At 35.4% G+C, this 22,564-nt stretch overlaps 6 protein-coding genes across 7 annotated transcripts in view; 3 read left to right on the top strand and 3 right to left on the bottom strand.

The window, feature by feature from the left end:
* Rat1 (5'-3' exoribonuclease 2 Rat1) overlaps positions 1-12,730 on the bottom strand; it is a 29,081-nt gene extending 16,351 nt beyond the window's left edge. The window contains exons 1-15 of the mRNA XM_072012804.1: positions 12,487-12,730; positions 12,268-12,395; positions 12,085-12,196; positions 11,837-12,010; positions 11,601-11,763; positions 11,060-11,520; positions 10,757-10,963; positions 10,551-10,685; positions 10,328-10,485; positions 10,080-10,248; positions 9,925-10,014; positions 9,687-9,843; positions 9,376-9,604; positions 9,080-9,286; positions 8,905-8,984 (exon numbers count right to left, since the gene is read on the bottom strand). Of these exons, the coding sequence (XP_071868905.1) occupies positions 8,905-8,984; positions 9,080-9,286; positions 9,376-9,604; positions 9,687-9,843; positions 9,925-10,014; positions 10,080-10,248; positions 10,328-10,485; positions 10,551-10,685; positions 10,757-10,963; positions 11,060-11,520; positions 11,601-11,763; positions 11,837-12,010; positions 12,085-12,196; positions 12,268-12,395; positions 12,487-12,561 (2,545 nt within the window). The 5' untranslated portion in view covers positions 12,562-12,730. The remainder of the gene's footprint in view (positions 1-8,904; positions 8,985-9,079; positions 9,287-9,375; positions 9,605-9,686; positions 9,844-9,924; positions 10,015-10,079; positions 10,249-10,327; positions 10,486-10,550; positions 10,686-10,756; positions 10,964-11,059; positions 11,521-11,600; positions 11,764-11,836; positions 12,011-12,084; positions 12,197-12,267; positions 12,396-12,486) is intronic.
* Positions 12,731-12,740: 10 nt separating this feature from the next.
* Positions 12,741-15,258, top strand: LOC139992190 (luciferin 4-monooxygenase). Of its 2 annotated transcripts, XM_072012823.1 has the most exons (7): positions 12,775-12,858; positions 12,992-13,053; positions 13,292-13,442; positions 13,525-14,318; positions 14,413-14,585; positions 14,646-15,053; positions 15,126-15,258. In XM_072012823.1, exons 3-7 carry the CDS (start codon positions 13,326-13,328, stop codon positions 15,245-15,247), a joined length of 1,614 nt encoding a protein of 537 aa, XP_071868924.1. In that variant the 5' UTR covers positions 12,775-12,858; positions 12,992-13,053; positions 13,292-13,325; the 3' UTR covers positions 15,248-15,258. The 2 variants fall into 2 exon arrangements, with proteins under 2 accessions (XP_071868925.1, XP_071868924.1); XM_072012824.1 differs by lacking the exon at positions 12,992-13,053 and having other exon boundaries at positions 12,741-12,858.
* A 10-nt stretch (positions 15,259-15,268) lies between these two features.
* Positions 15,269-17,562, bottom strand: LOC139992204 (3'(2'),5'-bisphosphate nucleotidase 1). The gene is made up of 5 exons (XM_072012847.1): positions 17,461-17,562; positions 16,367-16,852; positions 16,058-16,277; positions 15,897-15,981; positions 15,269-15,783 (listed from the first exon to the last, which is right to left on the bottom strand). The coding sequence occupies exons 2-5, from the start codon at positions 16,722-16,724 to the stop codon at positions 15,523-15,525; spliced, it is 924 nt and encodes a 307-aa protein (XP_071868948.1). The 5' UTR covers positions 16,725-16,852; positions 17,461-17,562; the 3' UTR covers positions 15,269-15,522.
* Positions 17,563-17,799: 237 nt separating this feature from the next.
* Mttfb2 (mitochondrial transcription factor B2) lies at positions 17,800-19,618 on the top strand. Its single transcript, XM_072012873.1, has 3 exons — positions 17,800-18,718; positions 18,844-19,142; positions 19,233-19,618. Exons 1-3 carry the CDS (start codon positions 17,963-17,965, stop codon positions 19,435-19,437), a joined length of 1,260 nt encoding a protein of 419 aa, XP_071868974.1. The 5' UTR covers positions 17,800-17,962; the 3' UTR covers positions 19,438-19,618.
* Positions 19,619-19,853: 235 nt separating this feature from the next.
* LOC139992216 (uncharacterized) lies at positions 19,854-20,918 on the top strand. Its single transcript, XM_072012866.1, has 2 exons — positions 19,854-19,996; positions 20,083-20,918. The coding sequence occupies exons 1-2, from the start codon at positions 19,883-19,885 to the stop codon at positions 20,536-20,538; spliced, it is 570 nt and encodes a 189-aa protein (XP_071868967.1). The 5' UTR covers positions 19,854-19,882; the 3' UTR covers positions 20,539-20,918.
* LOC139992210 (transmembrane protein 179) lies at positions 20,558-22,051 on the bottom strand. Its single transcript, XM_072012860.1, has 2 exons — positions 21,909-22,051; positions 20,558-21,803 (listed from the first exon to the last, which is right to left on the bottom strand). The coding sequence occupies exons 1-2, from the start codon at positions 22,016-22,018 to the stop codon at positions 21,248-21,250; spliced, it is 666 nt and encodes a 221-aa protein (XP_071868961.1). The 5' UTR covers positions 22,019-22,051; the 3' UTR covers positions 20,558-21,247.
* Positions 22,052-22,564: the final 513 nt, after the last annotated feature.

Here is a 22,564-nt window from a genome sequence, read left to right as displayed (position 1 = left end):
CATTTTCATTCGTCGAATTCTCGACGTTGCAAACACGCCACGATTGATTTTCGTTTCTGTCGGTTAATCGCGCGACCCAGAAACGCAAATGTAATTTACATGGCGCGAAGAAATGGAAGAAGTAAAAACGAGAGACGAATGGAGATGCAACAATGACGGTTGAACAGTCGCGAAAGCGTCTTACGAGGATCATTACACGAGGATGAAGAGAATTGAACCTTTGATCAAACTAGAATCAAGACGTTCATTGCGTAAACTGTGTTTTGTATAAAAAAAAAAAAAAAAAAAAAGAAAAACGAGAGCGAGCGAAGTGAACGTCTAAAAAACACTACTTAATTATATAACACAGCAAAGAAAGAGCAGTTAAAAACAATCACAAAAAATATATATATGGAAAAACATTTAAAACGAAAACACTAGAAACTAAATGAAAAAAGCAATAAAAAGAGAATATGAAAAAGCAAGGAATGAAAGCAAAATCACCGTAGAAAGAAGGGTATTACGAAGCGTGTTTACACATATATTCAGGGAGTCGTCCAGCCTCTCCCCCCGCTCTCTCTCTCTGCGTGCACATCCGTCGTATATAATCGTGCGTACGCAGGGAGGCAACAAGAACTCGTCGTCATTTCTGAATTAATCTCATTCGACTGCCCCCTTTATGCTCTCCTTCGCATCCTGCGAGGCGAAAGGCTCGTAGCCGCTTCGTGGCCTCAAGGTTAATTGGAACGAGAGCTAGAAAAGGAAAAGGACCGAATAGAAATCCCACGAGGAAGGCCACGCGAATTTTCTTACCCGATATTGTCGCTTAAACGCACGTTCGACCGATGCACTTTCACTTCAAGGGTCAAAGTACAAGGTTGCTCCCTTTTTCAAAACTTGAACAGCCTGTGCTCTATCTCTGATGACTGCTTTCAGATCTCGGATATACACAAGTTCGTAGATATAGGTACGAGTAATTTACGATACGATTTAGGATCCTTAGGATCTAGAAGTTACTACTGGTTATTAATGGGGGAGGGTTATTAAGTATCTATCGTTCGTTATTAATATGATTTTATTACTTTTAGGACGTAATGTAAAAACTACGAAAGAGAAATTGGACATTATGAATCCTAAGTGGAAGAAGAAATTAACTTGGATGAAAAAATTAAGGAGAAAAAGGTAAAGATTTTCTTCTCTGAAACTACATGCACTCGCGTTATTTCTGAGAGTAAAGAGAAGAAGATTAGAATTTAGTGCACAGGTGTATCGACGATGATCCCTCGACAAAACAACGTATCTTTTCTTCGGCTGGCCGGAGAACGTAGGATATGCGCATCATTTACTTTTATTATGTGAAAGAGGCTCCTCCATTCAGGCGATCCGCTGAGATCCGAAAAAGAAAGGAAAATTCTCTCGCGGCCGTTCTTTTTCTTGCGAACGATAGAGGATCTTCGTCCCCGGTTAGCTCATGGAAACGTAATACGAGCAGACGTGTCGGTCCTCGACTCTTCAATTAGCCCCGGAAGTCAACGTAACGAGAATTTCAGGAAAAATAGATCTAACACTGCGAAAATATCTTTTCCTCTTTCTTCCGTGGTAAAATTATTTACTATAGTACCACGAGCCTCAGATTTTTTACATATTTTTCACAAATATGTAATATACAGGTACGATAACTAGAAAGAAAAATATTCTACCTTGTACGCAATTACGCTAGGAATTGCAAAAGTCAGAGAAAGCAATTCAACAGAGAGCATTGCGGTATCAGCATGAAATATTAAGTAGTATCGGACAGTTACGAATCGGACATTTGCCCGATTAAACAGGCAACTGATGGTCCGATAATATCGATCATATAAACGAATATGGGGTCGGTTTGGCTTTAAGTAAAAGACCAAACGAATCGACCCCTGCCTCCTCCACCTCGTGGTAACTATAGAGAGTCGAGGGTAGCCTTTCTATTAGCCACTAGAAATCGCACGTACCCTTCACAGGAACAAATCGAAACGGTACCATAGCTGCTGGCCCTCCTCGCTCTAATAGAGTTTCACGCTCGCCGAGAGAATTGCCTCGAGTCGGACGATCTCCTGGTGGACCAAAGCTGGTCAAGCGAAGAATTGATAATCAAAGTGATCCTAAACGCCCCTCCTGTGTCCCTTAACGATTTTGATTGCTCCGGCTGCATCGAAGGATGAGGAAATTTTTTCTTTAATCCCTGATGCGTGTAAAGATTTATATAGAATTGATAATTTTCAATATAATTACGCAAACTTCTTCGTTAAATATATTCGAATAGGATAATTTAGAATTTCCTTGAAAATCGTCGATGTTAAAAATTATCTGTGAAAATCTGAATAACGCGCTTGTTAAATGCTAAGTATCAGCAATCTGTCCAACAGTCCCTATAAATTATCCTCGACGACCGCCGAAATCTTCGCCACAAAGGAAAAACACTCGCTCTTATCGTTCCCAATTTTACCCAAGAAACCACGTACTTCTCCACGTACCTACTGCAATTTCCACCCCGCGGATCTCTGCGCGTACAGTCGTGCTCTTCGAACTCTTGCGTCGCGGCAACAAGAGGATTTCTCTCATTGCTAATATTTTTTTTCTTTTTTTTTTTTTTTTTTTTTTTAGTATTTCAGTGTCAGCGAGCGAGGAAGAGTCGCGGTAAAGGACCTGGTCCCTTTCACTCTCCTTCCCCTCTCATCCGTTAGTAAAGATAGGAAAGAAGAAAAAAAAGGAAAGAAGGAACAAAGTGCGAGGAGGAAGAACCGAGACAGAGGGAGGGTAGAGCAAAGAAGGAGCAGAAAAGGGAAAAAGAAATCTGTATCTTTGACGAAACCGAAGAAGACTCGTCGTACGTGTCCTTAAGCGACTGCCAGGCTTCCACGCTAATGAGGCGCGGCGTAATTAGTGAGACTGTCTACTGGCTGGACCCTTGACGAGAGGGCGGATCCCTCTCGACGTCGAGTCGCTCTCTCATCCCACCCCTCCGGTTCGCCACTCCACGCATCCTCAACCCGTTTCACGATTTCTTACCGGTGGTGAAGAAGGAGCCGCGGCTCGCTGACACCTCGCGGATATTCACGACTTTTCATCCGTGCTCCTCCGCGAGGTAAAAAATAGCGCGATTAAATCTACCACTCTAGCCGGACTTAATTCGCTTTTCTTCTGGCCTCGCGCATCGTGCACGCTTCGACCATGAAATTTTCTCATTTTCGCTTCGTTATTCTTTTATAATTTTGCGCGAGATCGACGGCTACAGATCGCTGTAAACACGCTGAAAAGCTTATTTAGAGCTGACTGGACGCGAAATATTAAGAATCGTTCGATTTTGGAAACTTGACGCCCTCGCAACTCAACGCGCGACTCGATGTTTTAAGGTAAAGAGTCGACAGAGAAATTGTCCATTCTCTTGTAATTACGATTATCGAATCAATAAAACGCCGAACGTCGTTCTTTCTTCTCTTCAGGCTCTTGTAAATGATCGAAAGTTGGAGAGACGGGGCAAAATCGAGTCAATAAGATAATTGCAGCTTATTATCGAAATTACCATGGAAAGCCAAATTCGCAAGAAATCTTATTAAACTGGATAAGAGATAATTTATTGGACGTATAAATCTAGAGCGAGACGAAGAGAAAATTACCTACGATTTCTCCGATAACAGGAAAATTGAGACTTAAGAAAAAAAAGAACAATTCTCGTGACGCGTTAAACGAACTTGGACGATCCTACAGAGAGATACGGTGTAGGTTTGTCCGTGCGGTTGCGAAGGGGGTGGGTTTTCGAAGGCGGGAAGGCCGATTTAGAGCACAATGCGGTTCAATGCCGAGGAAATTAGCCACGGCGCTGCCAGTGACGCCCGTCAGTCCCACACCATGGAAAACAGAGACCGTATCTGTCCCTGTTGCCGGGCTATGGGAGCACAAGCGTATCGTTATCCCCGTGGTTCGTACGAATTTTCAATCAACCACATACTCGACTCCGCTCAGAATTCTTTGCTAAATTAGAGAAACTCTTGTGAAAAGAATTTTCAACATTTTTTTAAATCGACGAGCTCTGCCAAAGAGGGGGGAAAAAAAAAGGAAAAAAAGAAAAAGAAAAAGCAACTTATCATTAGTCTCCTTTGTCTATTTTACAATTTTTATAGACATTCCAATTTTACCAATCACAAATCATTCTAGTCTTTTGCCTCTGTTTTTCAGGCACGGAAATAAATCTATCTACGATGAATTAGGTGGAATGGTAAAAGATGTACTGGAAGAAGAAGAAAACCTTCTGATAATAAAACGCATATTTCTTTTTTCTTTTTTTCTTTTTTTTTTTTTCTTTTTTTTTTTTTTTGCCTACTTCTTGCCTACTCTCTTTCTCTTTTTCTCTGTCTCCGTTGAGAGAAAGGAGCAGGCTTTGAAGTTTCAGTCCAAAGAGAGCCAGAGCGCGGGCATCATCGAGTGTCTGAAGAGATCGCGAGGACAAGTTCACCTATGCTCTCGAAGATGAATGGATCCTATAGTTAATGGCGGGGAGGCTGTATCGCAGGTAGTAGACATACGCGAAGAATGAATAGGCGAGGGTGAACGAGCATTTAGAGAAGAAGCCTCTGTTCCCTCATCCTCCTCCTCCTACTTCATCCTTTTGGATCGCTTTGTTCGACTCGTCTTCGAGATCGAAGTTTTTCCATGGAAAACACGTGTCCTCGTTACCGGTCCAACCCGTAATTACCGTCGAGTTACCGATGCTTATAGTCGCTGACATATCAATTGTAAAGTCGCTAATGCTCGTCCGCTAATCGCCTCTCGTCGTTTACTTTTATTATCTTTTTTAAATTACGGTCAATCGGAACGAGCACGTTTTTAAGAGTAGATTATCGAGAATTTTCCAAAGTTTAATTAATATATTATTATTATTAATTTAATTAATATAAATATTAATATTTAAGTAAATATGTAGCTGAAACTTCGTTAAGATCGAATTATTTAAAATTGACAAGTATCCTGATTTCGTTTCTATTGTTTTCGCTATCTTATACTGTTCTATATATTTATGGTAAACTACTAGCCATAAGATGAGAATAATAATAAATATTAAGAATAATTTGAAGATAAGCGAGAAGGATATTGCCGTGGAAGTAGATAAAGAGAAAGGCGAATGAAAGAAGGAGGCTGCACACCGTTCCGCGCATCGAAGCGTCTAAACGTCTTTTTTCGAACCGTCCGTTTTACGGATCTGAAAACGACTAATGGATGGATAATGACGCGTAATGGATGCAGCGGACATTACAGGTAATATCTCGTGAAAGCGGCAGCCAGTTTCCGCGAGGGACAGAGAAAAGGCGGAGAGAAAGAGAGAAGCTTGTAAATAGACGCGACACACCTCGCTGCCGATGGATGGGACGCGGCCCAGAGAGGTAATTTCCACCAGCGAATCGAGACCGAAGATGCGCCGTGAACGTGCATGCTTTCAGAAAATACGCACTCTAATAGTTTCGTATGGTCGTCGCTGAGCTGAGACAGCTCGACGACGAAGATATTTTAGTTGCTTTCGATATATTTCGATCGTCTCGTGGTTAAAACTTGCTCGCTTTCCTGTAAGTAATCTCACGTGGAAATCGAGTAATAGGTAAATTTTATTAGAAAAAGAAAAGAAGAAAAAAAATAAAGAAAAATTTATTTAAAAATTTATTTACAAATTTGTTCCAAGTATTGGCCGCATTCGCATCGAGAAGATCGCGATCACGGACATGTTGAACTTTCATCGAAAAACATCAAAAACGTACGTAACAACTACATCGTCGTCATCGTGATAAGAAATCGTCGTTTTTATCCGTTGCTCGTAAAGCTTCCACGAAGAAGATCCTGCCACGATTCGCTTGCGTCGATTCGCGAGAAACGATTCGATTCGAAAGGAATTCTATGCATCACCGTTAGGATAGCTGGTGGTAGCGAGCACCACGATTCCGGACGGTTCTTCTTGGTCTTGCGCCCGGTGTCTGCGCGATTCGAGGCTCTGCTACCGCTGGCTGCACGAGTGTTTGCAGTCCACTCGAAACCAGTCCCGAACGAGCTGACGCGCGCGCGCGCGACGAAGACACAGAGACGCGGAGAAACGAGGATGGAATAGAGACAGACGGACAAAGCCGTAGAGAGTAGTAGACGCTATGGCATCGAGGCAGGAGGCCAAGAACGAAGCTTAATTTGTCTAACGAGGGGCCTCTGCACCTGTCATCTGGACGAAGATATGGACGAACGAACGTAGACCAACCCTCTCCTCCTCCTTCCCCTTCGCCTCCTACTCCTCCTTTCAGTTTCATCCCCTAGGAAGCGTTTGCTTGCTTGCTTGTTTCTTGCTTGCTTGCTGCTACTTGGTTGGCTGGCTGACTCGCTTTACTTTAGCCGCTTGCTCGACTTGCTTCTTCCGTAACGTGTGCTTGACCCATGCTACTAGGAAGATTCATGAAATACACTTGTAAATGAGCCACAGCTTTTTGTACACCTTCCTGCGATAGTCTTCCTGTAATAGTTGATCCGGATATTTTGTTTCGAGAGACGATTGTTTCAAATTTTCTATCTCGTCGAGTCTCCTCGAGACATTATCTAAACAACGTTGATCTCTCCGTATCCACCGTGAAAGTGTTCTTTGATCGTCTTGGAACAAATGTCAATTTCAGGCAGACGATGCCGAAACGTATTCGATGGAGAAATTAAACGCATTAACGAGAACGTTAGAATTCTTGCATATGTGGACGGTGGATGCGGCTTCCTGGACGAAGGGTCCGTTCGACCAGGTCACGCGTGTGCCTGGCGTTTACACCCCTCGGTAAATCAATCACACACCGTGTAACAACGTTTTGTTTTTACGGTCACGCGCGGACTACTTCTTGTCGCGTGTGCACCCATCAGATTACGCCTCCTGCTCCTGTCATCGTCCAACGATCGTAATTCATCTTCCCAGAATCGGTATTTCCAGCTGCATTCTCATAATTCGCGAATAATTCTTCTCGCGCCTTGCTGTTAATTACTTACAAAAATTTCTAATTTTTTATTTGAAGATTTCCGCAACAAGAAGAATTGATAAACTTTCATCTAGTAAATTTCCATCGAAGAAAACGGTGTGTATGCGACTTTATACCGAATGGAAGGAAAATTTATCGACTTTCGTTGATTTCGTCGATCGAAAGAAGGACTAATATAGAAAGAATTTGCGTGTCTCCGTTGGTAACGATCTTCCTATCATCGAATATTTTACCAACTACCAAATATTCCATAACACCGTTCGAAGGAAATTTCCAAATCCCACGCATAAAACACGTAAAAACCATGGATCGTGTGTGCATCGAAGAAAGGCGGATCGAAACACAGATGCACGGCCGTTAGAGCTCGTCGTCGACGAGTCGTTTTCTCGGGCTGGTGTACTGCTACAGGCCACGGGTGGAACTCGGACGTCGACAACGAGGAACGATAACGAATCACTGGTACAAAGTAATAGTCGTTTGTTCGGCTTTGTAATCTCAGCCAGACAGATCGACCTGCTTGGGGAGAAGAACGGATGATTCGTGAAAAGCCGGGGGCAGGTTTGCAACGACGATGATAGCAGGCGATGATGGTGGAACATCCACTAATTGGATAATTACAGAGTGTACCGCGTTTGTTTTATAATTGGGGGAAAACCGTGGAACCGTTGGTTCCACCTCGACGTGCCAAACAACGAAACGGCCGAAGTCACGCTCTACGTGACGAACTACCCTCGAAGCTAATCCGGGACCGAAGCCCCTCGGCTTCGCAAACCCCTTGCACGCTCGTGCTCCCGCCTCTGACCCCCGATTTCCCATCCTCACGCCCCTCTTCGCCCACCTTTCTCTCTCTCTCTCTCTCTCTCTCTCTCTCTCTCTCTCTCTCTCTCTCTCCCTGTGTCTCTCTTTCCATTCTACATGCAACCAAGGAGCAACTAACTCGAAGCAAACGGAGAATGAATTCTCCTGGCCGCCTCGCTAGACTGTCAGCTGGATTTTAGATGGAAAAATCTTGCGTGGCTACGAAGTCAAAGGTCGTTAACAACTGTCGGTGGCCGACCCTTAATTGGGACGGCCCTAATCGGTTCCCAATTTTCGGGGGCAGTTCTCGGTGACTTTAACGAGTTTGATGTAGCCAGCATAGAGATGACGGTGAATCGAGGATGATGAGGACAGAACATGATTTCCCTCACCATCTATATAGAACGAAAAAAGCAAAGTACAATGAAGCAAGGATATAGGAGTAGACATTGGTTCTGCGGATTTAGCTTTTCATTCATTTGAAGAAACAATTTCGATGAACGTTAACTTTTGTTCAGGTGGCGATTATTCAATTATAATGAGTTCCGTGGCCCAAAATTATTAGGTGGAAATTATTATGCGAGTCAGCTCCTTATAATTCGTTCTTATGAATCAAGTCCTTGCTCGAAGTACTAGCTAATAAATTCATGGCTTTGTTTGATTATAATTAAAATAACATTATGAAAGAAAAGACTCGTCAGATCGACGAACAAAAGACTTTCCTGAGACAATTTTAATCGATCGATAGAACATAGAACACGAAACACGTAGACAAATAACGAGATGGGGTGTCGCCGCGACTTCTGATAGGGTGCAGAAAACAATGAATACCACTCGTACGTGGTTTTTATTCAACGAAGAATTGTGTTGTTGGTAATCTGAAAGAGTCGCGTGCGCTTCAATTTGGTTCTAATAAGCACGGTATTGTTTGACAGATCAAGGGTTGTGACTCACATTGAGCATAGGACTTGACGCGCGGTGACCACTTTGTTTTCTAATATAAATCAGACTCGTGTACTTTATTTCTTAATTCTTAATTGTCCTTTGAATATCAACAGATATCTCAAGATCGATCGATTAATTTAATATATTTAAAATTGTAACTTACCGTGATGTGCTGGATACAGCGACTGTGGCATCGATACGGGATTGTACGGTGGTGGCACTCCATTGTGGTTCGTGTAATGTCTACGTACAAAAAAACGTATATCTGTGTTTATATGTTCATGTTAAATTGATTAAATACTAGAAATACTATAAAGATTTGTAATATTGTAACCTACCTAAGTATTCTTCGACCTGCATCGTTCAATGTAGCTACTTGTGTGGAAGGAGTGAAACCAATTTGTGGTTTCCAAGTGTTTCCAGTATTACGATTCATTTGATCAAAGTCTTGAGGTTTCAAAACTCTTGGTGGTTCTCTGACACCCTTCAACTTCCTCGCAGGGAAAATGAAATTACTGCTATATTTTGGATCTCTGAATCTGGCACTATAACAGAAAAAAAGATAAAAATTGTACTTCTGATTTAAGATGAAATATGTACTTTTATTTTAAGATCTAGTGTATTTCATACGTACCAATATACTTTATTATTCCTGACTGGTAGACCGTTTATGGGTGAAGGTAAAGTAGCCCCATCTCCGACGCAATCGTCTGCTAACAGGACCACACCTCGCATGTTGTCTATGCATATTTGAGTTTCTGCGTCGAATAATACGTGATTCGTATAAAGTCCCTTTATAAAATTATAACCACTATTGCCAAGTCCTACGTATAGCCGGTTGTCTCCTTCGACGTTTCGTTTCTCTAAAAACATTAATATCGATATTAAATTATGAACTTTAAAGAAATCATATATAAATCTTATTATTTATTGAAATAGACGTACTTTCTGCCTCTGTTAAGCAATCGTAATAAGGCTCCAATGCCTTGAACAATCGTTTCTCGTCCACAAAAGGAAGTAGAGCTATTCCTTGCCAAGCAAATTTTTTACCGTTTAAATCAATCTTAAAATCTTCCGGATAGAAGTCGATAATCGGCGATCTCTAATGCAAGTTATATAAAAAATTTGATAAGTATCGGAAATTATATGTCATATAATTTACATATAAGGAATTTCAACCTACCGGATTGATCATTAATTTTGCCCACGGCGCAGGTATATGTTTACTGCTAGCTGCTGGAAATACACCCATCAATTGCTCTAATGGACGGAACTAAAATATCCAAAACAAGGAAAATACATTCTTTGTGATGATTGATTCAATCTCAAAGTACTTACTGGTGTAGTTCCTTTCTCAAATTCGGTAGAAAGACCACCGATATTGATGAAATCGCTAGCGAATGGTGCGTAATGATACGGAAAATACCATTTCCACGAAGCACAACCTTGATAGTAATATCGTAAAACCCAACATAAACCGCGCACATACTGCAACGCTACGTTATTCCTGTATGTAATTAAATAAAATTTATTATAATTCAAAATCTATATTACTTATATATAACTATCTATATAACTTATCTTACCTGAATGCTAAATTATCAGGAGACACGTCGAATTTCGATTCGTAATAACGATCTTTGAAGCCATCCTCCCACAATCTAACTTCATCGTGTACTTGATCGTCGTCCGAGTCATCTTCAACTAACTCTCTTTTACGTTTCATTAGCTGATTAGTTGAATTCTACGAACAATCGATATATTTACGAACAAACTATGTACGAATAAAAATAGAGATCTAAAACGTACCTCAGGACGCATCATACTTTCTAACATCTCCTGAGAACTTCTTTTTGCACTTGTATGATAATTTTGACCATGAACACGCATCTGATAAGCTTCATAACGTGCGTTTTGTACTGGACTCACATGTTCACCGATACGCTGTAATAAAGATATATCTATTAAACGACGCTATTAAGATAAATCTTTATTAACTGTAAGTTAAAACATACAGTTGGTGCAAATTGTCCCGTAGGAATCCACTTTGGTTTGTTATTACCGACTCCCAGCAATAGTTTCTTTTTATCTTTTTCACGTTGCTTGAAGGCTAATTCATTCTGTTGTCTTTTCTTGAAAATTTCGTCTTCGACATCGCCCAGCTCAGACATTATAAGTTGAACTCTGTCTAAATTTACATCTCCACTATCTGTCAAAAATCCCTGTAATTAAGTGTTATTATTGAATGTTTCTTGCTTTGTTTACTGTACGTATGAACAGCTGATCGGATATTTTTGTCTTTAACATGTATTACGTACTCCTGTTTTATATACAGCTTTTTTATACAAATTAACGAGTCTATCAATTGCCCCTTCTCTAATCTCCAGAGATGGAAGATGCGGAAGAAAATCGTTTCCTACGAAGAAACACATGAATACCCAATCATCGATAACTCGCTCGAAATCGTATTTAAATGGTAGATTAGGCATTTGCAACTCTCTTTCTAAGTATTCTCTGAGGACATTTAACCGCACAAATATATACTGGCATTCAGATCCAAAATTATTTGCTTCGTCTCCTTGATTAACCTCTGCACCTGTACACTCTTGCATTTCATGTCCTAATTGACCACATATATCGCATGGTTTCGGCTTATTTGGCTTAAATTCTTCACGAATAATAGTAAAATTAGGTTCGTGTGTTGCAAGTCCTAACATAATTAAATCAGCATCGGCTCCACATAAAACGTGTTGTGTGTTGGGATCATGATCCGGTTGTGCTGTTACATAAACAAAAATATTTTACATTTAATATTCCATATAATACAATGATATTCTAAATATTTAATTGCTTACTTACCTCTTTGTTTACGTATAAAATCCATTATTTTATGTTCTCCTTCACCTGGTACATTCGCATCACTTAAAATTACTTTTATATTTCTCCAACCAGGATCATTATTTAAACGATCGTGTATGTAGTAATGCAAACACTTTGACAATCTTGCCATAAATGGTGTACCCTGTAATTAAATTATATCCAAAAATTATTCTTCGTATATGGGATTCAATATATCAAAATAATGTTATACAAACCGGCGTAATACAATTGCTATCGAAATGATCTTCTTTTGGTTTTTCTGGGGGCAAGGACGCCCCTTTGAGAGTTAATTCGGAACGTATTCTCTTTATTTCGTTAACTTTTTCACTTGCTTCTTTTGAAGCTCTAAATCGTCTTGATCTCTGTTGGTTCATTTTTGCTCTGGGTGCCTATAGATATAATCAACGTGAATATAATAATTGTACACGCGCAAATTCTTTAACAGTTTCATATAAAAGCTTACAACTCCATCAATTGCCATGTAAAGTAATTTTCTTGGTCTCACAATACGAAATAAGCGATCAATGCATTCAAAAATGGCTTCCATCATTTCTTCCTCATTTTTTGGCGCTGGCCTATAAAGATATTATATGATGTTTGTTTAATCATCTTGTAAATTAATAATTACTATACCAAAAATACTTACTTATCTTCTGGATGTGTACAAGGATGTATGATACCATTCATGTCAAGATACAAGTTGTCAAATTCTATTCCGTTTGGATTAGGATCTGCCGAATTCACAGGTACCCGTACACCATTCGTAGTTATCGGCTATAAATTCACAATAAAAATACAAGTTTTACATCTACTTTTGTGTATTACAAGGGGAATATTCTTCACAAAAATAGACAATCTAACCTACCTTTTGCTCGATACATTCTACTATTATAGAAGGATACTTCCGACTCAACCATCGAAAAAATGCTGGTACACCCATATTTTTGTATCGATCGTCGTGTTTCCGCACACGGTACACGTCTTTCTTTAATCGTTTTCCAAAAATTTGTATATAAATTAAACGAGCACAACTGTTTTCACTGTTCACCCATATTTAACCTATAACATAGATTTACGAAACCCTAAACTCTATCAGTGTATACATATGTACAATCTTCACTTCCTTCAATCTCGCAATACGTGCTGCCATCTTCGGCAGTGTATATACGTCATAAAATTGACAACTTTAAATTGTAAATAATAATAAGAAACAGGTATTAAAAATAAAGGGATTGGGGTTTGTATAGCATTTTAAATAAATTGATCAATGCTATATTTACAAATACAAATTTTTCTAAGAAAAAATGCTGATTGATTAATATGAAAATTAAATATATAATTATTTTACTTTACCACTCCCTATATTTTAGCTCTTAAGATCGCTTTATATACCGCTAGTAAGTGTGAAAAAAGCATATACATATAATCGTAGGTAAATGAACATAATATACTCAATGTAAATAATAAATAATACTCAATGTAAATAAATGTAATCATATTACCTACAAAAGAATATTCAATTTAATCTAACCGAAAATTATAGTTTCTTTGTTTGCATAATTAGGTAGATAAACTTTAATTAACCTGTGGCATAAATATTCAAATAAGATGCTTATCGCATACCTTACTAATCTTCATTTTACTAAATAGAAGACAGTTATTTTTTTCAGCACGTTATAAAACACGCAAAAAGGTTTTCTCAATATGCAAGAAAAAAATATTTTACATGGACCGTCATTGCCCAATTTGGAATTCAAGAATGTAACATTAGGACAATTGATATTAAATCAATTAAGTGTTCGTGGTTCTTGGGTAGCACAGGTAAATCATCTTTTATTACATTAAAAACCATTTAGGAATAATATATTTACTTCATATTAACTGAAAATACAAATTTTTTCAGATAAATGCTTATACAGGAAAGTCACAAACTTTTAAAGATATTTTGGACATTAGTCGGAAATTGGCAATTGCCTTTAATAAAGAAGGACTAAAAAAAGATGATCGGATAGCTATATGTAGTGAAAACAATCTAGAATATTGTACAGTTGTATGTGCTGCATTTTATTTAGGTGTTACTGTCTGCCCGTTAAATCCACTTTATACAGAAAGAGAATTAAAACATGCATTAAATATATCAAAACCAAAATACATTTTTGTATCAGCAATCGGAGCAAAGAATATATACAAAGTTATTCCTCAGCTATTCTGGTCACCAAAGCTTATAATGTTAACAGAAGCCGTAGATAGTAAATTACCAAGTATTAAAACTCTAACATCAAACATAATTGTTGATAACAACTTCCACGCCTGTTCTGTAGATGTTAATGATCACGTGACAGTTATTTCATGCTCTAGTGGTACTACAGGATTGCCAAAAGGAGTAATGTTAACAGACAAAAACTTATTGTCTGTGATAAATAATCTAGCAGTTGCATCGCCTAATATTCTAAATACCAATACAACAGGTTTAGCTTTATTACCATTCTTCCATGTGTATTCCTTTTCCGTGATGCTGGTAGCACTCGTTTTTGGAAATAAAAACGTAATTCTTCCACGTTTTGAAGAGAAACTGTTCTTACATACCATAGAAAAGTACAAAATCGAACACATAACTGTTGTGCCACCACTTATGGTGTTTTTAGCGAAACATCCTATTGTAGATAAATATAATTTATCTAGCATTAAAGAGATTTGGTGAGTTCAATTATTTAGCACATCCCACTAGGAAATGATGTTTTATTTTATCAAAAATCGAGAATTCGTATCTCTTACTTAATTACTTAATTAGGTGTGGTGCAGCACCTTTATCTGAGGAAATTGCAAAGATGGTTGTAAAGAGATTAAATATGCCAATAATAAAACAAGGATATGGATTAACAGAAACTACTTTGGCAGTAATATTTTCACCTGATAATAATACGAAATATGCAAGTGTAGGAACGTTAGTTCCAGGTGTATCAGGTAAAAACTAAAAAGTAATGTTTTACAAATTTGTCTCTGATACCTTTTTTTAACATGTAGCTAAAGTAATACCAATTGATGGAGATGAATCAAGTAAACCCCTAGGACCAAACAATGTAGGAGAATTATGTTTCAAAGGAGATATAATAATGAAAGGGTACTGCGATAATGAACAAGCTACCGCGGCAACAATCGATAAAGATGGTTGGTTGCATTCAGGAGATGTAGGATATTACGATGAACAGGGCTATTTCTATATAGTAGATCGTATGAAAGAACTTATTAAATACAAGGGATTTCAAGTTCCACCAGCTGAATTAGAAGCAATATTATTAACCTGCCCTGAAATTAAAGACGCGGCGGTTATTGGACTACCGCATGAAGAAGCAGGCGAACTACCGGCTGCTTTTGTTGTTAAGCAAGAAGGATCTAATATAACAGCAGAAGATATTATTAAATTCGTAAATGGTAAATTTTTTAACTAACATGCTAACTTTTTTAATTAGCTGTTTCATATCTAATTAATAGAAAATGTTTCAGAACGTGTATCAAGCCATAAACGACTTCGAGGTGGTGTTAAATTCATTGAAAATATTCCACGAACTGCATCGGGGAAAATCCTACGACGAATCCTGCACGATACACCCAGATCAAAATTGTAAAAAATTGACAACGAAAAGGAATGAAACATTTCCAATTTAAATATATTCTTCCTTTATATTTACATTTGCTCCGAAGATGCTTAAAAGATACTATAACTATAGATATTTAGTGAAATTGTATCAGAACATATTTTTAATTTACTTCTTACTAAATTATAAAAAGTTTGAAATGCAAAAAGAAAAAAGTTGAAATATTCTATTCCAGCCATATTCTCAAAATCTTTTAATATCCTATTTAAATATATATTAAAACATTTTCTATAAAGTTATAGACACTACTGTCCTAATTTTTGCTTTATTTCGTATGGTATATGATTTAAATACCATTGATGAGTTTGACCAGGGGCAGTAGCTAACACACCTTTGTCATTTGAATATGCTGTTTCTGCATTATAGGAATACTGCTCTCCATAAATGTCAGTTAGTGTGCCACCAACTGCGTAAAGAATAGCTTCAGGGGCACAAGTATCCCACCTTTTGCAACCTTTACTAGCAAACACATAAGCATGAGCCTTGCCTTCCATTAAAAGTATCACCTGTTGAATAAATAACAACAATGAAGTTATCTGAGAAACAATATGTCAACAATATATCATATATAAAATATTACTAAATAACTAAAAAATAATAACTACACTAATTATATTACCTTATACCCTGCACCACCAACTCGTAAAACTTCATCAGGAGACAAAGCATTTATAGCTGCTTGAACATTGCTATCTGAATGTGAACTGAAAGAATGTAACATGTTTGTAATTTTCTGTTTAAGACAACAGCAATCTCAACCATTTTAAAATCCGATTATACCTTGTAGTTGTGATTATTCTTTTTCCTTCTGGTGGAGGAGTTGGTGCAAACCCACCAAATCCTACACCATTAATACCCCAGAGCGTGCGTCCTAGTATTTCATTTTCCGTATTTTTATAATATGGTTGATGAATTATACCTCCAACTGCCCTATGTCCAACTGCCACTCCTACTAGTACTGTAACATGTTCCACAAGACCTTGTGCATACTCTGACGTTCCTAAAAATATTAATTCAATTTCATAAACATATTTGGCAAATAAACTATGATAACATAAGATGATTGAAATAAGCAATATACATATATACCATCCAATGGATCTACCCAAATACACACATCTTTAGGATCAATATCTTCCAGATAGGCTGGTAACTTTAATTTTAGTACTTCTTGATCCACATCTGTTACAATCCAATCAGACGGTACTTCACAGTTTGATGCTCCTTCTTCACCAATAATGGTAATATTTGGAAATTGCTGGCTTAATGAGGCAATAATACACCTTTGAGCACAACGATCAGCTTCAGTTTGTAAATCATCCTTGCCTTTCTCTACTATATTTAGGCCTCCATGAGCCATAACATCTCTTATAATTTTACCTGCTCTTACTGTAGCAGTTATAGAAGAAGCCACTATTCGAGATAATAAACAAGCACTTTGTGCCATTTTACAACTGTTCTGTTTAATATTAATAAATATTCACACTTCTCTTTTTAAAAGAAACTGAATCTCTTATTGACAATGCTTCAAATATATACTATACACATGATTGTATCCAGTATCCGGATCACAAGCTATAAAAAAATTAAACAAAAAGATTAGAAAGTAATGTTAACTCTCAAGGCTATATTGGGCAAAACACACAATAGATTCTTTCCAAAGTTGCATACTAATTCTTTAATATAGTAGCAGTAAATTAAACAAAACAAAATTCTTTATACATATTTTTTTATACAACGGAAGCTTTAACATATGTATAAAGTGAAATATAATTTTTATTTCAATATTTATTTCTCCCCTCCCCCCTCCCGCCTATACTAGTATTATAATATTTCGAAAAATTATTTCCACCGAAAGTTTTTAATATATGTAGGTCACATTGTATATGATTTGTGAAAACAATCAACTAAAGACTTTTAGAACTATTTAATTTTATTTATTTCAAATCGAAGTATCAGAAATTTAAATATGCGTTGTAAGATAGAAATCATTTATTAAACTATTTCCTTTGTTTCATTGATAAACCCATTAATAAATTAGCACTAATTGTAAATATATGTAATATAATTCTTCTAAATATACCTACATATTATTATTTCCAAATTGTAAAAAAATATAACCAACGAAAAATGATTTATTCGTGAAAAAAGATAAATATAGAAAGAAAAGTTAAAATACTTACAAATTCGTAATATCAGCTCAATTAAAAGAGCAATGTACAATATTATAACAAAGCAGATAACTACCCATATAATAACATTGTACAAGCATTTAATTATGATATTAATCACAACGGATACCTACAATTTTTCAATATTATTTTTCTTTAAGCATATCATAAAGATGTTATAAAAAGTTAGTATCATTTTTTTAATATCACAGATCATTTTATACCAAAACCATCAAAGTCTCGCGTTCTATCGTTCAATCTACTCTTTATGTGTACAGATCCCAGAACATTAATAAATATTCAATTACAGCAAGAGAAAAAGAACAATGACATTTTATAACTAGATTTTCAAAATAACAATCAGAAAACGTGATAAAGTGAGATTTCTTTTATATTTTCTGTTCGATTTCTATATCAAACTATAATGTATGGGCCTAACCTCAAATACCTCAAATAACCTCAAATACGTTTCTACGCAATATAATAGTTATTACTGTCCAAAGGAATAAAAACAATGTTATATCATAAATTTATAACATTGTCGATTTCATGTACAGTACAAGTTAGGAAATTGCATAATAACGTCATTCATTCTTTGACAAGAAAACGTATTTCATATTTTAGTTTTATGCAATCACCACAGTACCAAGCCAACTCAAACTATTCAGATACAAAAAATGATAAAATCGATAAAAATCTTTTTAAACTTGACAAATATTTAAGTAATATCGATCCAATATTTAGGGAGAAACTTATAAGAAATTATTCGTCATTAAATAAAGTCGAGCCATATTTAATACATGATAATATAAGCAATAAGTTTGTTACATTGATTAAAGATGATTTATTAGAAAATACGTGTTACGTGATTGAATTAAATCCTGGCTATGGTTTATTAACAAGAAGGTTGTTAGATGCTGGTGTACCATTTATACATTTGTATGAAAGTCATAATCAATTTTATGAAGAATTACGAAGTTTAGAAGCAATCTATCCTAATCGAGTTAACATAACAAAAGCAAATCTTCTTGGGATAACCAAATGGTTAAATTTACATGAGTCATTTAATGTAACTAATGCACACTTATGTAATCTATTTAATAATATACCAAAAAGAAAATGGGAAGAGAAAAGTTGTATGCAAATAATTGGAACAGTAACTAAATGTGTATTTATAAGACATTTAATATTAAGTATAATATTTCAAACAGGCTTCATGATGCATGGAAGAACAATTTTTTATCTTGCATTACCACCATCTATATGGAATGTCAGTACTGCTACTTTAGACTTTTCTTTTTTATATATATGTCAAAACACTTTGTAACACTTTTACTTAAATGAAGCTTAAGAAACTTTTAGATTGCTATAATTGTTGATTTGTTGTCTTTTTAGAGATTGACATGCCACAAAAAAAATAATTTAGTTTTATACACTATGTTTAACGTAGTATTTAATTCTACAATGTTTGGAACATTAGATAGACAAGGATTTCTACCAATGCAAAAATCCAAAAGATCAAAGATTACAAAGTTTACGTCTGAGGATTTTGATGAACTATTTTATGTTGTTAAATTAGAACCAAAATCTAATATTTTATCATTATTTGGTGGAAGGGAACAGCTGATATATTTTTGGCATTTTATTCGACATTATTTATATAATCCATCAAGGAAGATAATACCAGCAATGGAGTGAGTATAACTGTACAGAAGTAACATTTACTCAGAATGTTTTTAAAATATATTAATATGTAAATATTTTTATTAATACAAATGTTTTAGGAAAATAATACCAGGTTTTGGTGTAAAATTAATAGAAAAAGATTATAATATATTTACTCAATTTAATGAATTAAGTATTAATCAATTGATTGATCTTTATGTGGAGCTTAAATCTTATCCAGGATTTAATGATAGTTCCTTTGTACAAAGTGGACGTGATATTAGAAAAATATATGATCCATTTATGGAAGGAGAATGTAGTTAATCAGTTATGAATGCGATGAAGCACTTAATAAACATAAAATACAGTAAATATGATGTTTTGAGTTAATAATTTTTATATTCAAAGTTCATACATTTTATCTGTATTAGAAAAAGAATATAGAACTGTATACTGAAAAGTAGTGGGAGTGAAACTTGAATTACCAGTAAATGCTTAATGTTGATTGGTCATTGATTTTAACTTTCTTATTGTATTTAACTATACTTGCCCTTGAAATCTCCACTCACTCCAGGGTTATTTCAGGTCATTCATAGGTACAGTATACTACAAAGTGTCAGCATCTTTACTTACTTTTTTTTATAATTGAAGTTTACTTGATTATGTCTATGTAGCATTAATCACAAAATTTAAATAATTTACGACTTTCAAGAAGGCCAAATACTTCTTCCAATTTTATATGGAGATCTTATTATATTATACATAAAAAATGAAGTGCATAGTTTTTGGTATCACATTAGTAATATGCAATTATATAATATCCTGTCAGGATATTGTATTTCCAAATAATGAAGAGATATCTCACGTGAGCGGCAATGCGGCGGTAATTATAATTAAGGGGCATAAGGAAGGAGACGACTAATAATATAATATAACGAAAATCAGACAATGTTTTTCATTTTGTTTTAGATAACAGAACGTATTCCAGTGGCTGCACCAAATACATGTCCCAAAGGCATGCTTCTTTATCCTGGAGCTGGAAGTAAAAGTACATGGGTATGCGATTGTAGACCTAGATTTCTATATTTTCCATTGAATGATAGTTGTCATGAAGCATATAGGCAAGGACCTTGTGCACCACAGAATTATGTTGTACTTCCTAAGGATGAAGTTATACCGAAATGTGTAAAAAATCCTTGCCTGGAAGATGGCTTAGTACGATATAATAATACATGTTATCCTCTAAGAACTAGAGGTGGTCCTTGTGCCCCTGATGGAGTAATAGGAGTGAATGAAACTACATTTGACTTGGAATGTATGTCAATAGACATTGCACCATTCGTAATTATTGATCCACCTTTAAGAAAGTGTCCCGTGGGAAGCCGTAGAAATGCTCTTGGAATATGTAGAGTAATTTTAACCTAATATGGTTTTATTTAAGAAATTTCTGTTTTCTTAATAACCTGGTATTTATTTGTTTCACCTCTTTCATATAATAAATATCAATATATTATTATAATTCTGATATATTATGAGAATATATATAACATTTATATTTACAAAATATAGTTCTTACTACATTTATGTATGCTTATTTATAACATGGAACTCTTAATTTACATACATACGTTCATGGAATATAATTGTGTATATCTATACTTACAAATATCACCAATTCTCTATGTAATATATTTCTCAATAATATATTTTAATGTAATTTATATCATTGTTACATACTGTATATACAATTGGGCAGAAATATAATACACAATAAAAAAAACTAAAATACTATCAGTTAAATTAAACCTAAATCCTAATTTAAAGCATAAATTGCAATTTTATAAAGTCTTGATATGTATAAACACAAAGGTATAGCTAGTAAATTATATCTTTTAAGTATAAGCCATATTCATTTCAACATTATAACTTCTTACTTCTGTAAATACAGTTTTACAACTCCTTAATAGATTAAATTATTCATCTTGGATCACATTAAATGTTTATGATTATATTGATTACAACAAAGTGTGCGTTTGGAAAACTGACTTCATAGGGTATAAATATTTCTCTGAAGAGTAAGAATAATAGAATAAAAAAATACTACCATTTTAAGAATTTTAGGCGATCAAAATTTTTAAGTCGATTCTTGTATTTCGTTACTTCTGGCAGCTTCTATTAATCTTTGCCTTTCTCTGTACATTGAAACCTTCATATTTTCTAATTGATGATATCGTAACAATTTTAATACTGCGAATACTGACAGGCCAACCCAAATAGACAAACTGGTCCATGTACCAAATTGGACTGCAGCTAATTCAATGTGAAAACCAGTTGTGTCTATACCATCAGCTTTGTCAATGTCATTCCCAGCTGCCAATTCGCAAGATGGAAATCTTTTGGTCATACATTGACACCAAGTCATAAATCCAAGCGTAATAATAATTGCAGCGATTAAAGCGATTGTTGTAAGGAATATTGAACTGACAACATCTATGAATGCAGATAGGAAGGAACTATCTTCTCCACGGTACATAAGCAATGAAAGTCGATAAATTTGAACCGCAGATGTTAACAACAACATCAAACCAACAAATATCGTGTAATTACAGTAAGCTTGTGAGGCCCAATTTACTACAAACTGACCGTCTGATTCTTGCCAAGTTCCTGTTGAGAACAACAGACAATGTCCTCTGTAAACAAATGTTAATTAGTGCATAACATATCTATTTCCATGTATATACATTCTAATAATATTTGTTATATCGAGACTCGGTTTTATTTAGAATGACAACTACCTAAATTCGTCTTCATGCAAACTCATTGGTATGATGATACAAAGTGATAAAACAAGAGCTACGACATATCCAGATATCTGACTAAGAAGTAAGATATTGGTTAGTGCCATCTTTCAAATGACAAATGAAAATTTCTTTGTTATCTGTAGGAACAGAAAATATAATCATTAATTAATTTTAGCAAATTATCAAACAATCCGAATGACAGATCAACCAATTTCCACATACGTGAACTTATTAGTAAATTATATACAGAAATTACTATGAACGTAGACACATTCAGGCTAGTAAACATTTTAAAAATATCCTACATCGATTACATTGACTTTTAAAAAACCATGATTAAACGATTAACTTCTAAACGATATTTAAGAAGAGCGAATTGTTTGTCGAAAAACAATTGTTCATGAAACATGAATAATACATAACAAATAATTTAAATTGTTGAAGACAAGAATAAAGATATAAATGCTTCATACTTCGATTCGGTTTAAAGAGCAATTTGCATGTGCATTTAAAAAAGAAACACAATAAAAAGAATACATCTAGTTGTTCATCGTACGATCTTCTCTTCCAAAAAATTATATTCTTTCATACATATGCATTCAAACACCTATATAGTAATATTATAATAAAAATAATTTTCACCTATATCT

This window comes from Bombus fervidus, chromosome 11, assembly GCF_041682495.2.
Source record: "Bombus fervidus isolate BK054 chromosome 11, iyBomFerv1, whole genome shotgun sequence".
Lineage (NCBI taxonomy): Eukaryota > Metazoa > Arthropoda > Insecta > Hymenoptera > Apidae > Bombus > Bombus fervidus.
Note: the sequence above shows the minus strand (reverse complement) of the source record. Positions and strands in the feature narration are given on the sequence as shown.

Excerpts from the sequence above, each read along its gene's own strand:
- LOC139992204 (XM_072012847.1), bottom strand. The coding sequence starts at position 16,724 with ATGGCACAAAGTGCTTGTTTATTATCTCGAATAGTGGCTTCTTCTATA. Across the intron at positions 15,982-16,057 it reads AGAATAATCACAACTACAAG|TTCACATTCAGATAGCAATG; the intron begins GTATAATCGGAT and ends ACATTCTTTCAG. Across the intron at positions 15,784-15,896 it reads TTGGTGGTGCAGGGTATAAG|GTGATACTTTTAATGGAAGG; the intron begins GTAATATAATTA and ends TTTATTCAACAG.
- Mttfb2 (XM_072012873.1), top strand. The coding sequence starts at position 17,963 with ATGTTATATCATAAATTTATAACATTGTCGATTTCATGTACAGTACAA. Across the intron at positions 18,719-18,843 it reads TACCACCATCTATATGGAAT|AGATTGACATGCCACAAAAA; the intron begins GTCAGTACTGCT and ends TTGTCTTTTTAG. Across the intron at positions 19,143-19,232 it reads AAGATAATACCAGCAATGGA|GAAAATAATACCAGGTTTTG; the intron begins GTGAGTATAACT and ends CAAATGTTTTAG.
- LOC139992216 (XM_072012866.1), top strand. The coding sequence starts at position 19,883 with ATGAAGTGCATAGTTTTTGGTATCACATTAGTAATATGCAATTATATA. Across the intron at positions 19,997-20,082 it reads ACGTGAGCGGCAATGCGGCG|ATAACAGAACGTATTCCAGT; the intron begins GTAATTATAATT and ends ATTTTGTTTTAG.
- LOC139992190 (XM_072012824.1), top strand. The coding sequence starts at position 13,326 with ATGCAAGAAAAAAATATTTTACATGGACCGTCATTGCCCAATTTGGAA. Across the intron at positions 14,319-14,412 it reads TCTAGCATTAAAGAGATTTG|GTGTGGTGCAGCACCTTTAT; the intron begins GTGAGTTCAATT and ends TTACTTAATTAG. Across the intron at positions 14,586-14,645 it reads GTTAGTTCCAGGTGTATCAG|CTAAAGTAATACCAATTGAT; the intron begins GTAAAAACTAAA and ends TTTAACATGTAG.
- LOC139992210 (XM_072012860.1), bottom strand. The coding sequence starts at position 22,018 with ATGGCACTAACCAATATCTTACTTCTTAGTCAGATATCTGGATATGTC. Across the intron at positions 21,804-21,908 it reads TTGCATGAAGACGAATTTAG|AGGACATTGTCTGTTGTTCT; the intron begins GTAGTTGTCATT and ends ATTTGTTTACAG.